Source organism: Orycteropus afer, unplaced genomic scaffold (genome assembly GCF_000298275.1).
Source record: "Orycteropus afer afer isolate SDZICR_OR568_19922 unplaced genomic scaffold, OryAfe1.0 scaffold00609, whole genome shotgun sequence".
NCBI classification, from domain to species: Eukaryota; Metazoa; Chordata; class Mammalia; order Tubulidentata; family Orycteropodidae; genus Orycteropus; species Orycteropus afer.
The window spans coordinates 498,529-513,240 of NW_006922196.1; the positions used below are offsets into that span (position 1 = coordinate 498,529).

General features: G+C 41.3%; 1 protein-coding gene across 1 annotated transcript in view; it reads right to left on the minus strand.

The window, feature by feature from the left end:
• Positions 1-14,712, minus strand: part of FAM189A1 (family with sequence similarity 189 member A1) — a 1,045,217-nt gene that overhangs the window by 119,244 nt on the left and 911,261 nt on the right. The window contains exon 4 of the mRNA XM_007956331.2: positions 4,682-4,816. Within this exon, the coding sequence (XP_007954522.2) occupies positions 4,682-4,816 (135 nt within the window). The remainder of the gene's footprint in view (positions 1-4,681; positions 4,817-14,712) is intronic.

Sequence of the window (14,712 nt, forward strand, 5' to 3'; positions counted from 1 at the left end):
TAGGTTATTCCTTTTGATGGTATCCCACATGAACCTTAGGCTTTCTTCATTTTGCTTTGATTTTTTTTCTGATTGATCCCTTTCTAAAGAAGTATTCAGGTATTTGTCTTCAATCTCATTAATTCTGTCTTCCATTGCATCAATTCTACTTCTTTGCCCTTCCAATGTGGTATCTATTTCTGACAATTTAGTATTAATCTTTTGGATTTCTATCTGTAGATTCAGAATCATCTCTTATTTTTCATTTATTTTGTCATTTTGTTCTTGTATTTTCTTCCAAATTTCTTCTAGGCTTTTTTCCTGTGTTTTCTTTGGTCTGTCTCTCAATCCTTTGAAGATATCTAACTATAATTCTTTTGAATTCCTTATCAGAGAGTTCCAATGCTGCTTCTTTCCCAGGGATGTGTTCTGGGTCTGATACCCCGCTCCCTTGTTTCTACCCCTTTATCTTGCTTCTTTGTGTGGACTGTCATGGTCTTTTGCCTCCAAGACATTGTGCTGTTGTTGTATTTAGACCTCTGTTAACTGTTTGTGAAGAACAGCCAAGGGTGATTCAGCCTCCTCCTGGTAGTTTCTTATTGTTGGCCCATTGGTGGAGAAGGAGGTGGTGGCTCTCACTCAGTAAGTGAAGTTGTAGGAGGTGTGGGTGCAGTTGTGTCCCATGGGGATTGTTGCTGTCTCCCACTCAGTCAGACAAAAATTACAATTGAATAACCATCGGAAAACTAAAAGTACCTGGGCAAAAAATACACCATGTAATCACACAGGAACAGTAACCCAAAAAAGAAAAATGGGAAAAAGAAGAAGAAAAAAACAAGAAAACCTGCAATATCTGGGGCTAGGGCACCAAGAGTAAAAAGGTAGAGAAGGAGACCAATGAAGAAAAAATGGGAAAAATGCAAAAAGAAAGACAAGTAACATGGTTAACCACCAGAAGAAAAGAAAAATAAATAAAAATTTTGCAACTCAGAACAGGGAAAATAAAAAAAGTTGTAAATTAGGACCTGGGAGGGAATGAATAAAGAATAATAGGAAAAAGGACAAAAGTATTATTAATAATAATAGTTTTAAAACAGACAAAAACAAGCAAACTAATAACCAGAAAAAAAGAAGGAGAAAAATAAAAAGGAAAAAAAAAAAAAAATTGTGGGAGGGCAGGGCAGGTCACCCAGGCTCCATCAGAGCCCACAGACTGGGATGGAGCTCCTGTGGGCTCAGAAGGTGGGTGGGAATGGGGGATGGCCACACCTCCATTCACCAAGTGGGTGTAGAGTATAAGAATTACAAGGGAATGTCGCACCTTTTCAGTCGTCCAGGTCTGGAGTGTCCTTGGGATTACTGGCAAGACAAATTTGCTCTTAAACCCCTGGAATCTGGGAGAATGCCGTCTCTTTAAATATCCAAAATGTTCAAGTCACTTTTAAACATTCAAAATGGCGGCGCCCTGCAGACAGGCAAAAGTGCACAACTCAGCCCACCTTCCTCTTCGCTGTTTCTCCTTTTATTCACCAGCTACCAGAGCAGTCCTCTGTACAGTCCCTGGCTATCAGGGCTCATTTTTAGGTTAATTCTTAGGTCCTACCAGACTCAGCACTCTCCAAGCTGTCTGGGCCATGCTGTCAGGAGTGCTCAGGATCGCTGCCAGACCACAGCTCTGCCTGTCTCCTTTTTCAGTATTTTCTTGTGAATTCTTCTGCTAGTTGGGGTTTAGTCCACTTCTATATCCTCCCCTTCAAGGCTCAGGGGTCCAGGATTATCCTCTGTGTCTGTGCCAATTAGTTCCCCTTCTCTTTATTGAAGAGGGTCTCTGCAGTCTTTCTGCCTAGTTTGCCATCTTGAGTAAAAGCTCTCCATCCTCTCATTCTTGTAAAAGAAATTATTCTATCAAGATGACACTGTGAGCAAATAGAGACCAAAGCAGTTGTGATGTAAGAGCTAAAAGCAGAGGTGTGAAGGCTCAAGGAATAAATGATGAGGAAAGAGGCAGAGTCAAAAAGTAAGCTACCCAAACTCAAGATCATATTGAAAGCTGAAGAAAAATAGAATACTCCCTGCAGAAAACATAGCTAGGAAGAGAGACTTTAGAAAAAATAAGTGAAATCAAATGAAAAAGAAAGAATTTTTTAAATTTGAAAGAAAAATGGTAGTTATGAAAAACAGATACAAGTGATATAAGAAATACACACCGTGTAGAAAAGAAAACAAAAAATTCAAATGCAGAGTTCAAGGAAGCTATAAAGCAAGATGCAAATTCACAAGTATAAAGGATACATGTGCATTATGGATTAAGACTGATCAATATGAAATGAAGTTAATGGATTTGATAATTTAAGAGATGGTGCAAGGAAAAACACAGAAAATAAATAAAAATACTATTAAAATAGTACTAAAAATATGAAATACTTAACACCTTTCAACATATGTCAAAAGCTATATACTAAAAACTATAAAACACTGATGAAAAACAAAATAAACAAAACATTGATGAAATCAAAGAAAATCTAAACAGAGAGACTTGCCATGAAAATGTCACTTCTCTTTAAATTGATCTATAGATTCCATGCAAACTCAATCAAAATCTCAATAGTATTTCTAGGATAGTCACAACAATTTTGTTTTAACAAAACAAAAACAAGAACACAGTTGGAGGACATGAATAAAGAGGGCTCACTTCCAAGAGTCCCTTTCCTCTTATCTCAGATGAACTCAGCTCCCTGCAGGGCCTCTACTCTCTTTACAGGACCTTAGGGGACAGCCTACTCTTTCTCCTAACACCTGAGTCACTGCTGCTACTTCCAGACCTCATTCAGAAATCCTGTGAACATTCATGGAGATAAGCCATCCAACTAGCTCCCTAGCTTTGAACTGAACTTCTTGACTTCAAGAAGTCATTGTGCTTCATTTCCATTCCATTTTTGTCAGAGTACTAGTACAGTGACCAAGTGGACCACAGGGCCTGTGTTTTGAGAGATGGCATTATTGTTCCAGCACCCTGCTCAACACGATTATTACCTTTGAAGCCAGTCACCTCTTCAGGTCTGGAAGTTCATGAAGGTGGGTCTTGCTTGAGAGGTGTCTCACTGAGAGAAGATGTCAAGAAGAACTCTAAGACCTGCCTTGGGAGTGCAGGTCAAACACCCCCAATCTATCCATGGGAACTGACACATTCAAGCACCCTCCAGGACTGAAAGCTGCCCGGGATGTGTTTTATTTGTCAGCTCTTCAAGGGAGGGGTGTTGAACGGCAAATATAATTCCCTCTCATAGTGTTGGAGTCCCTGGGTGGCACAAAACATTAACTGAAACGCTGGTGGTTCCAATCTACCTATTAGTGCTTCAGAAGAAAGGACTGGCAGTCTGCTTCGAAAAATCAGCCATTGAAAACCCTAGAGAGCACAGTTTCACTCTGGCATACATGGAGTCATTGTGAGCTAGAGTTATTATTGTGTAATATTTTCCAAATACAGAAATAAAACTTGCCCAAGATGATGAAGTGGTATCCTTGGGAGTTGTTAGAAGGAGCCCTCAGAGTGAGCAATGGCTACCTACTTCTCATCCAAGAAGCATTGTGAGAGGTCAAGGAAGGCCTTTGGCACTGAGTCATGAGCAGTCCCCATGATGTCATGGGATATAAACCATGGCTGTATGTAACGTGGAACAGCAAGAAATGTCTCAAACTGCAATAGGATGGGCCCTTGAGTGCTGTAGTTCAGGGTCCTCTGACCCTGCTGGATTGGTCACTCTGTGGACTGCTACAATCACTGCACTTTGATCTTTCCTCTGTGAGAAACAGGTGGGGCAAGGTAGCCGAGCCCACTCCCTATGTAGATTAGGTTCATCTTCTGTCTGGGCATCCTCTCATGTCTGCCAGTTTTGAGGTGGACCAGAGAAACAGGAAGCTCACCCAGACCAGTGTTGCTTCTTGCCAGCATACCACCTGACCAGTCTCTGTGGCCTGGTGCAAATGCCCACAGGTGATTACTCACATGCCCATGATTCCAGACAGCAATACTCTCCTCCTTTTGCCCACATGCAAGAGTGACATATTATGGTACCTTCAGTTCCCTACATTTTGTAAAACAATTCACATGGGTCCCCAACTAAGGGTTTCTTTGACCATGGTGGCATCTTTTTTAATAGTTTCAGTGCAGTTTCATTCAGGGAAAAGAAGAGAAGTAGCTTCAGGGTTTATGTGGATTTTAAGCAGCTAATTTTAATTTTTAGGGGAAAAAAGACACTCATAGGAATAAAAAGAAGAGAATAATATGAGAAAATTTTTCCATATCATTTAAAAAAAAATCAGATGCTATGTACTAGAATGAATTGCCAGGAGAGATTATTAAATGTCTTTTTGCAAGTACCTTTTAAAAAACAAAATAAATACTCCTCTGTTTCCTGAGGGCATAATAGCAAAAGGGTTTGGCACACTAGAATGAATTACATCAACATATGTCAGAGACAGGAAAATGAAGTGGTAAAAATGTAAATAAGTCTAGAAACCAACAGCTCTCAAATGAAAATCTATAATCCTTTGAGTCACCCTTGGGAAAGATATTCTCTCTGCCTTGAACCTACCCAGATGAATGAGTAGCAGAAAGGAGCATGCGTTATAATAACTCTCCCTAACATGCCTGCTGCACATGGGATGGAGTGCATGGACCCAGCAGTGCCCGTGGCCGCACCTTCAACGTCAGCCGCACAGCGTTGCAGTCCTCCTGCAGTGGGTTCAGCTTCAGCGTCTCCCCAAGGTTGCTGCAGCCGGATGACTGATGCTGCATTTCACAGCAGACACACACCTCGACACTGTCAAACTTAATCTAGACAGAGGAACACAGACAGATCTCACAATTAAAATGGCATTCTGCCCCTGTAGGGACACATGCACTACTCAATTAAGAATGCATGACAATTGACCTGTTTACTTTTTAATAACAAAACTAAAACTATTTCTATTAACAAGAGGTATAGAAAGACACAATTAGGAACTATTTTAAATTCCTACTCTAAAAGCAATTAATAAAAAAGAAATTTTAAGAAACTTAAGGTACAAATTACAGATAATCACAGATGAACTACAGAGGGAGATAGAAGTAAATAAACTGAAACTCATTCATACTGACTCTTGCATGGAGACGAGTCATCACAGCTCTGTGCCTCAGTCAGAAATTTCCTGTCTCATTGCATGGCCTATCAAACTCCTACACATCCCTCGAAACCCAACTCCAACTTCTCCTTCAAGCTTTGCTTGGATTCCCTATCAGAGTTGCTTGCTTTTCCTCTAGCCAGGCATCTTCTGCCCCTCCCTCTACCATAGATTGTTTGCACAGCTGTAGTTGTTTGTATCTCTGTCTGTCCTGTAGGCTCCCTGAGGACAGCCATATATCGTATCATCACAGTACTCACAATGTCCATAATTTGCTGATATTCAATAAATATTGAGCAAATAAAAATGGCTTGGAAAATGAAAAACCATAGGAAAAAAATGCAATTCAAGCATCTGAAAGAGCAGTTAGGTGGAAACATGAAGAGACTCCCAGTGTAGGGAAGGGAACACAGTTATTAGTACCTGGAAGAGATTCTTTGGATTTAAAAAATAAAGTTCTAAACATAAAATTACCAGTGCTAGTAACCTACATATATAAATATATGTTTGCACATACATTTTTTGGTTGTTTTGCTGTTGTTTCAAGATTATACATGTCACAGTAATTTTTTCAATTAGTTTTTAAAAGTGCTTTTCCTTCTTACCTTTCACTTCCCAAGAGGTCCCTGGATGACACAAACAATTTTCACTGGACTACTCACCTAAAGGTTGGCAGTTCGAACCCACCCAGAAGTGCTATGGAAGAAAGGCCTGGTGATCTGCTTCCATAAAGATTTCAGCCAAGAAAATCCTGTGGAGAAGTTCTATTCTGTAACACATTGGATTGCTATGGGTTGGAATCAACTCAACAGCAAAATTTTTTTGGGGGGGTGGGGTGGGGGGATGGGGTTTGGTTTCACTTCCCCAAGTTCACTGTCTTGTGTCTCCCATTTCCCTCTGCATCATTCTACCCGCCTGTGATAGGACAGATAAGGACTCAGCCCCCACCCTGCTGACGCCAGGTGGGGTCTCCTGACATGCCTTCATGAGCGGAGTATGGGTAGAAGTGACAGGCACCTTGTGTCGCATTTCTACACTCTCTCCACCTTAGAACTTTTGACCTCCACTGTGAGAAGAATATGCCCAAGGAGTTGCTGCCTCTCTAGCTAGGGCCCCAAAGGAGATTCACAGGGCACATGAAACCCCAACCTGCAGCCTGAAGTGTAGCCATCTCAGCCATGCTGCAGAAGTGATGAACGTCCAGTGCTTATCCAGGCACTCACTGTGGCCCAGGGGATTTGTGGTGCAGCGTTACTACAGAAAGCCCAGCTGATACAAACCCACCTCATCATAAGGACTACATTTTTGGAGTTCTGATTCACATAACCTTACCCATCCTTATTTACTCCTTCCCCATTCCCGGTTTAGTCTTCCATATTGCTGTTGTTAGTTGCTGTTGAGTTGACCCAACTCACTCATGATAACCCCATAAGCAAGGAATGAAATGCTACTCAGTCCTGTGCTATCCCCATGATTGGCTACAGAATAGACCACTGTGATACATAAAAGTTTTCACTGGCTGATTTTTGGGAATAGATTGCTAGGCCTCTCTTCCTAGTCAGTCTTAGTCTGGAAACTCCTGGAACCTGATCAGCGTCACAGCAACATGCAAGCCTCCAATGACAGATGGGTGGTGGTTGAGCATGAAGTGCATTGGCTGGGAATCAAATCCAGGCTCCCACATGGACAGCGAGAATTTTATCACTGAAATACTTACTGTTATTACATATAGACAAACACACACTTCAGAAAAGTGAAATAAAAAGGGACAGCTAAAGGCCAAATTATCACCTATATTAAATCTTTTAGTAGTTTATCTTTTCCAGTTCTTTTTTACTCTTTAATTCAATTTTCTGAAATGATTACTACTGCTTGAGTAAGTATGGCTGACAGAACTACCTGAATCTCCAGGACTGTCCCTGTAGTAAGTCTCCAAGTCTGCGTACAGGTAGGAAGAAGAAACCTGTGGGTGGGAGGCCACAGGCCAGGAGGAGAGATGGACCTGCAGAAGCTACATTGACAATTCACTGCCTAGCCTTACCAGTTACCTGTAGAGGAGAAGGTCTGTGAGTTGTATATGTAGGTTTAAAGCTTTTACGGATATTTCCAGTCTCCAGGGCTGCAGTCCAGACTGACCACAGGGCCCAAGTAAAGGAGTCATTAAACACACCCCAGAAAGGGCACAAACAGCGCTAGACTGGGAGACATATCCAGTGCCACTCAGTATAACGTCTTTCTCATGGCTCGTCTAAGTCAGCAACAGGCAGGGGTGTCCAAGAACCCACTGACCCCACAGAGCACAGGGGTCCAAATGCAACAGTCAGAGTTTGGTTCCTGGGCCTCTTGTGTGCTCTGGAGAGGACACAGTGCTGGAACTGCTATTGGAGAGCTATTGGTGTGAGCTATGCAGAGTCCAATGTCCTTGGTTACTGTGGTCATTACTGCTATCTCCATTCCTATGTTATTTGTAAAATTCATTATTGGTCCCAATAATTTGGAAACAAAGGGATATGAGTTTCAAGAGCAACTTTTAAAAGGTAAAGAATATAAAAGGTGAAAATTGAAAAGGTAAAACAAAGATTAAAAAATGAAAGGTGAAGGATAAATCATACAAAATGTGCTTGCCAATCAGGGATGTTGAGATAACACTGTGAGCTGCGTGGGCTGCTCCTTGAAAACACCAGCAAGTCTGTGGTCACCAGAGATGAGGAAGTGCTTGAGGTGAACACTTTTCCATAGAGAATGTTCTGGATCTGACAATTTTTGCACAGAGTACACATCAGTATTTTCAATTGAGAAGTTAACATTCTATAATCAATTGAAATGCCTTTTTGCTACCATATAATACCTCAGGTATGGCTTAATATCAGCTATCACACATACAAGTAAATGCATTTCCTAGCAATTTCCTGTTTTTGTTGGTGTTAGGTGCCACCAACTTGCTCCAACTCATAGCGACCCTATGTACAATAGAACAAAACACTGTCCAGTTGTGCACCATCCTCAAAACACTTGCTATGCTTGAGCCCATCACCACAGCCACGTGTCACTCCATCTCATTGAGGGTCTTGCCTTTTTTCACTGACCCTCTACTTTACCAAGCATGATATATCCTTCTCCAGGAAATGGTCCCTTTTGACAACATGACCATAGTAGGTGAGATGAAGTCTGGCCATTCTCATTTCAAAGGAGCTTTCCAGCTGCCCTTCCTCCAGGAAGATTTATTTGTCCTTCTGGCAGTTCATGGTATTTTCAGTCTTCTTTGCCAAGACCCCATCTTGGAAGGAAGATGGGGCAATCAATCTACTTCCATAGTGATATTGCCTTGGAAACCCAAGGAGGGGTCGCTATGAGTCAGGTCCGACTTGACGGCACATAACAACAACGACAACAACATTTCAAAGGTATCAACCCTTCTTCAGTCTTATTTATTGTCCAGCTTTCATATACATATGAGGTAACTGAAAATACCAGGGGTTGGGTGACAAACCAAACCAAAACCAAACTCACTGCAGTAGAGTCAATTTGACTCATAGTGACCCCTCCTTGGGTTTCCGGGATGGTATCTCTACAGAAATAGATTGCCCAATCTTCCTTCTGAGGAGTAGCTGGTAGATTTGAACCGTCAGCCTTCTGGTTAGCAGTCAAATACCTTAGGCACTATGCCACCAGAGCTCCCAATGGTTTGGATTAGACACACCTACTATTCAAAGTCACATGCAGCAGATATGCCCACTGCAATACAACATCCAATATCTTAACTGCTGCTTCCATTGGTGTGGATTGTGGATCCAAGTAAAATGAAATCCCTGATAGCTTCAGTCTTTTCTCTATCGTGATAGTGCTTATTGGTCCAGTTTTGAGGATTTTTGTTTTCTTTACATTGAGATGTAACCCATACTGTGGTAGTTATGTTTGTGTGTCAACTTGGCTGGGCCTGGTTGAGTGGCTGGGCAGCTGGTGGTAGTTATTCCCCATGATGGGACTGGCAATCAGCTCCATGGTGGGATCTACCACAAGCAGCTGAGTAGCTGCCTTTGGGTATATGGTCTGCTTCCTGTATTTAAGGAGAAGACTTGGGAATGGTCTCTAGCCTACAGCATGCTTGGACCCTGCATGTAGCCATGTCATTGCTCAGCAGCCTGCTATGCTCTGCCAACCTTGGGACTTACAATGGATTTAAGTTAATGGCCTGCTGTGTGGTTTGGTAACATCAGGACTGTGCCTTTTTACTTGTCAACCTTGGGGCTTCTCAGCCTCAGCAGCCAGCAGCTGTCTGAGTGAAGAAATGCCTCTAGCTCCAGTGGGCCAGGAGCAGGAGGCAGAGCTGGACCCCAAGGTTGAGGGGCTTTCACCCAGCCCCTAGAGCCTGGCACTTTGAACTTGGACTTAAAGCCTCCAAATTGTAAGAATAAACTCGTGTTTATTAAGACCATCCCATTTGGGTATATTCCTGTCAGAGTGGCACTAGGTAACCAGAACACCATATTGAAGACTGTAGTTTTTATTTTACTTCATCTTTGTCTTTTTGTCTTCTCAAGCCATCCTTTGAAATCTTCCGTTCAGCTCTTTTATTCCTTCATTGGTATTTTTACTCATGTGGCTGAGAAGACCATGTATAGACTCTGATACATTTTGGGAGACAAGGAAATTAAGTTGCACCAAACATTTCTAAAAGATGAACAGTCATACTAAGAAGCCTCATTTTTACCCACACTGGTTTACTAAATGAATTGACTGACATCACCATGGGAAATTGGCCAACTGGTTGTTGAAGAAAAGAGAGGTGCCAAAGGGAGCATCTCTTCATGAGGATTCTGAGCCCTGCCTCATGCCTCCCTAAACTGTTGAGGAGACACTTTTTCCCATTCAGGCCATATTTGCTTCCTGAATCTGACATCTAGAAGACACAATTCACATGCATCCCTCTCCAAGTTTCCTTTCTTTTCCCCCCAATTCTATTCCCTCCATCTGTGTGGTCAGCACCATTTTCCTAAAGCCTCAGGATCTTTTGTTTGGTCATGCATTTCTCCACTGGTGAGTGAGCTCTTGAGAGCCAGGGCTGTCTGTCGAGCATAGAGTCTAGTATCAAGTTGCATAGAGAACAGGGTCTAGTGAAAAGTCAGCATGGGGAATATTTTTGCTCTAGCCTGAATGGATGTGAGATGATGCCCAGGGAACAAAGAGTAGGACGGTCCACCAGAATCCCAGGTGAGTTGTGCATTCCACTATTCCAAGTTGTTCCGTGGAGAGATGATGGGTAGAGAGTTCTTTTTCTTTTCTTTTTGGTATTTCAGTGAACATTTAGGTGCTATGGTGGTGTAGTGCCTAAGGCATTTGACTGCTAACCAGAAGGCTGGCAGTTCAAACCCACCAACCACTCCTTGGAAGGAAGGTTGGGCAATCTTCTTCCATAGTGATACTGCCTCTGACACCCAAGGAGGGGACCCCATGAGTCAGATGTGAATCGATGGCAGTGAGCTTTGAGAGTCCACATTTATTATGATTGTTCTTCTGCTTACAAAGAGAAGTACCAAATTAAATAACAAAAGCAACAACAAAACCTGTCAGCTCTCCCTCTACTCTGAGATAGCCATTGTTAATATTTGAGGATATTCAAATATAAAATGGTATCATACATTTTTTAGGTGTTTTTTGCACTTAATATATCATGAACATTTTCCTGGAATTTTTTATTATGAAATTTATATAATAAACCTGTTGTTGTTGAGACTATTCCAACTCATAATGACCCTATACAACAGAGTGGAACTGCCCCCACAGAATTTCCAAGGCTGCAATCTTTATGAAAGCAGGCTGCCACACCTTTCTCCTGCAGAGTAACTGGTGAATTCAAACCATCAACATTTCGCTTAGCAGCTGAGCATTTAACCACTGTGCCACCAGGGCTCCTCTTGTAACTCATATTAGAGAGTCTAAAACATAAGTAAGGACTCCTGGGTAGTGCACACAGTTAAGCACTAATCTAGTTGCTGCAAGGTTGTATGATTGAACCCAACTTGGCAGACAAGCCTGGCAATCTGCTTCTTAAAGGTCCCAGCCTTGAAAATCCTATAGAGAAATTCTACTCTGACCATGAGTCAGAACTGATTTGAGGGAAACTAGTTAACAATAAAACATAAGTACTCAATTCAAAAAACAATCAAATGAACACCAACTATGTACCACCCAAGTTAGAAACAGAATATGGCCAGGCCTCTAGAAGCTTCTGTGTACCTTCTTGATCACACATTCATGCTCCCCTTGCCAAGGAGAAGCCACTACCCTGAGTTTTGTGTCAATCATTCCCTTGCTTTCATTTGCTGTCTTGCCACAAATCCATGAATCCCTAAATATTACATAATTTAATTTTATCTGTTTTTGAACTTTAAAGATAGAATCATACTGTATGGCTTGCTTATTTGCTCAACATTATTTTTGAAATGAACTAATGTTAATGAAGAGTGAGTAGTAGTTCATTCCTTCGGATTACTGTACATTATTCCATGATGTGAGTTTCACAAAATGTATGTATCCCTTCTCCTGCTGATGAACATTTAAGCTATCTCCAATCTTGTGCTATTGTGAACAGTATTGATATGAATATATTCTGATGCATGCATGCAAGAGTTTCTCAAGCATCTATACCAAGGAGTAGAACTGCTCTCCCTACAGAACATGCATAGACAGCTTTACTATGTAAGGCTAAACTGTTTAGAAGTGTTTGAATAAATTTTAATTGGACCAATATGATATGATAGTTCAAATTGCTCCATATCCCAACCTATGCTTCATAATGTCAGACATATAAATTTTTGTTCATATGGTGGGTAATTAAATAGTATCTCATTTTGAAGGACCAAACAAAAAAAGCTAAATGCACTGCCATCAAGTTGATTCCAGCTCACAGTAACCCCCATAGGGTTTCCAAGGCAGTAATTCTTTACAGAAGCAGATTGCCTCATCTTCCTTCCATGGAGCTTCTGGTGGGTTTGAACTGCCAACCTTATGTTTATCAGTCAAATGCTTTAGGCACTGAACCACCAGAGTTCCTTTTAATAAATAATTTATATTGTGAAATGTGACACACATAAACAAAAGGTGCACAGAACGAACATGTATAGTTCAACAATTTATTACCAGGAAATAAATGTGCTCACAGCCAGCCCCACAAGGTCTCTCCTGCCCATCCTGCCCCCACCACCACTATTATTCCCCTCCACTCTACCAAAAGCTTATCACTTTCCTTACTTTGTTGATAGTCACTTCATGCTTTTCTCTTTACAGTTTCTACCATTTACACTGTGATTCAGTTTTTCCTATTTTTCTAACTTAATATAAATGGAACCATACATTATGTGTAGCATCTGGCCCCTTTTGTTCAAAATTATAAGATTTATCCATATTATTGTGTGAAGCTGTAATATATTCATCATGCTTATTGCTAAATAACATATGGCATAAACATGCTACCATTTATATACCTATTCCCTTGCTGATATTTGTGTTGTTTTGTGAATTTTTGTCAATTAAGAGTCAGGAGGGGGATCTGGTGGCATAGTGTGTAAGGCATTTGACTGCTAACCAGAAGAATGACGGTTCAAACCCACCAGCTACTCCTCGGAAGGAAGACTGGGCAATCTACTTCCATAGTGATACCACCTCGGAAACCCAAGAAGGGGTCATTATGAGCTCAGGAAGTACATCATGTAGTTGTCTCTATAGTCCTGTAGTGTGTACCTTTCTGTTAGATAAACATACCATAACTATAGCTATGAATGTAGCTGGTGGATCTCGGGTGATCTCCAACATTAGCAGATAGTACCTAACCATGCTCCAAAGCAGTGGTATCAGTTTATACACCCACCAGTACTGTACAAGTGTTCCCACTGTTCTACATCCTTGCTCACACTTGGAAGTTTCAGTCTTCTGAACTTTAGCCAGCAAAGTAGTAGAGGAGGTACTGCCTCCAACTGAGGGAGTAAAGGACAAAAAATGGAAAAAAAGGGGCTCTAACATAGGAGAGAGAGAAATGAATTCCTGGGAGAAAAGAAAAAGGATATCCTAAGCCTGGCAAACATAGAAACTGCCTGTAGATTGGCTAGTGTAGACTGAAGCAGGAGACAGAGCTCAATGGAACTGTCTCTAGGAAGAAAATAAAGCCAATAGGGATGGATTATAGTCAGGGAAGATTTTCAATTCTCTTGAAGAGTGTTAGGGTGAATTAGTGACAGAGACATAGGACACTAAACAATAAAATAAAACAATAATAATTTCAGAATAAAAACCAAAAAATCATACATAGTGTATAGATTAACTGTGTATAATAAAATAGTGAAAGTAATATTTTTATATTATTACACTAATTGCTGAAAAGTGGTTTAACCAAACTAATCAAAAAACCAAACCCACTGTTGTGGAGTTGGATCCGACTCATAGTGACCCCTGTTTGGGTTTCCTAGGCAGTATCACTATGGAAGTAGATTGCCCAGTCTTCCTTGTGAGGAGTGGCTGGTGGGTTTGAACTGCCAGCCATCTGGTTAAGAGTCAAATGCTTAGGCACTACACCACCAGAGCTCTTTAATTATATAACTAGCTTTGTTAAGAGAGCTTCTGTAGAGATACCACCTCAGAAACCCAAGGAGGGGGTCACTATGAGTCAGAATCAACTTGATGGTAGTGAGTTTGGTTTGTTTTTTGGTGGTGTAGTGGTTAAGGCATTTGGCTGCTAACCAAAACGTTGGTGGTCACACCTATCACATGCTCCATGGAATAAAGATGAGGCAATCTGCTTCCGTAAAGATTTACAGCCTTGGAAACCCAAAGGGGGTTTCCATGAGTCAGAACTAACTTGATGGCAGTGAGTTTTATTTAGTTTGAATTATATAATTACATCAAGAAGATGAAAAAAGGAAACACCAAATTTTTGCTATTACTAATAAAGCTTCTAGGAGCTCTGGTAGCATAGTGCTTAAGGGACTTGACTGCTAACCAGAAGGCTGGGTCAAACCCACCAGCCACTCCTTGAAAAGAAGATGGGGCAATCTACTTCCGTAGTGACACTGCCTTGGAAACCCCAGAAGGGGTCGGTATGAGTGGGTCCCACTCAACGGCACATAACAACAGCAACAATAATAAAGCTTCTACAAACATTCATGTACAGGTTTTTAAATGAACATGAATTTTCATTCCTCTGAGACAAATGTCTAAAAATGTAATTTATGGGTCATATGATAATTGGGAGCTCTGGTGGCGTGGTACTTAAGGCATTTGACTGCTAACTAGAAGCCTGGGGGTTCAAACCCACCAGCCACTCCTTGAAAGAAAGATTGGGCAATCTACTTCCATAGAGATACCGCCTCAGAAACCCAAGGAGGGGTCAGACTCGACAGCAGTGAGTTTGGTTGTTTTTTTATTATTATTATTGTGATTTGGGTGAAGATTTACAGAGCAAATTCTCTTTCCATATAGCAGTTTACATACACTTTGTCTCATGACATTGACCACAGTTTACTACAACAGCTCCCCTCCCACTTCCTCCCCATAGTTACCTCTTCCCAGTGTCCATCC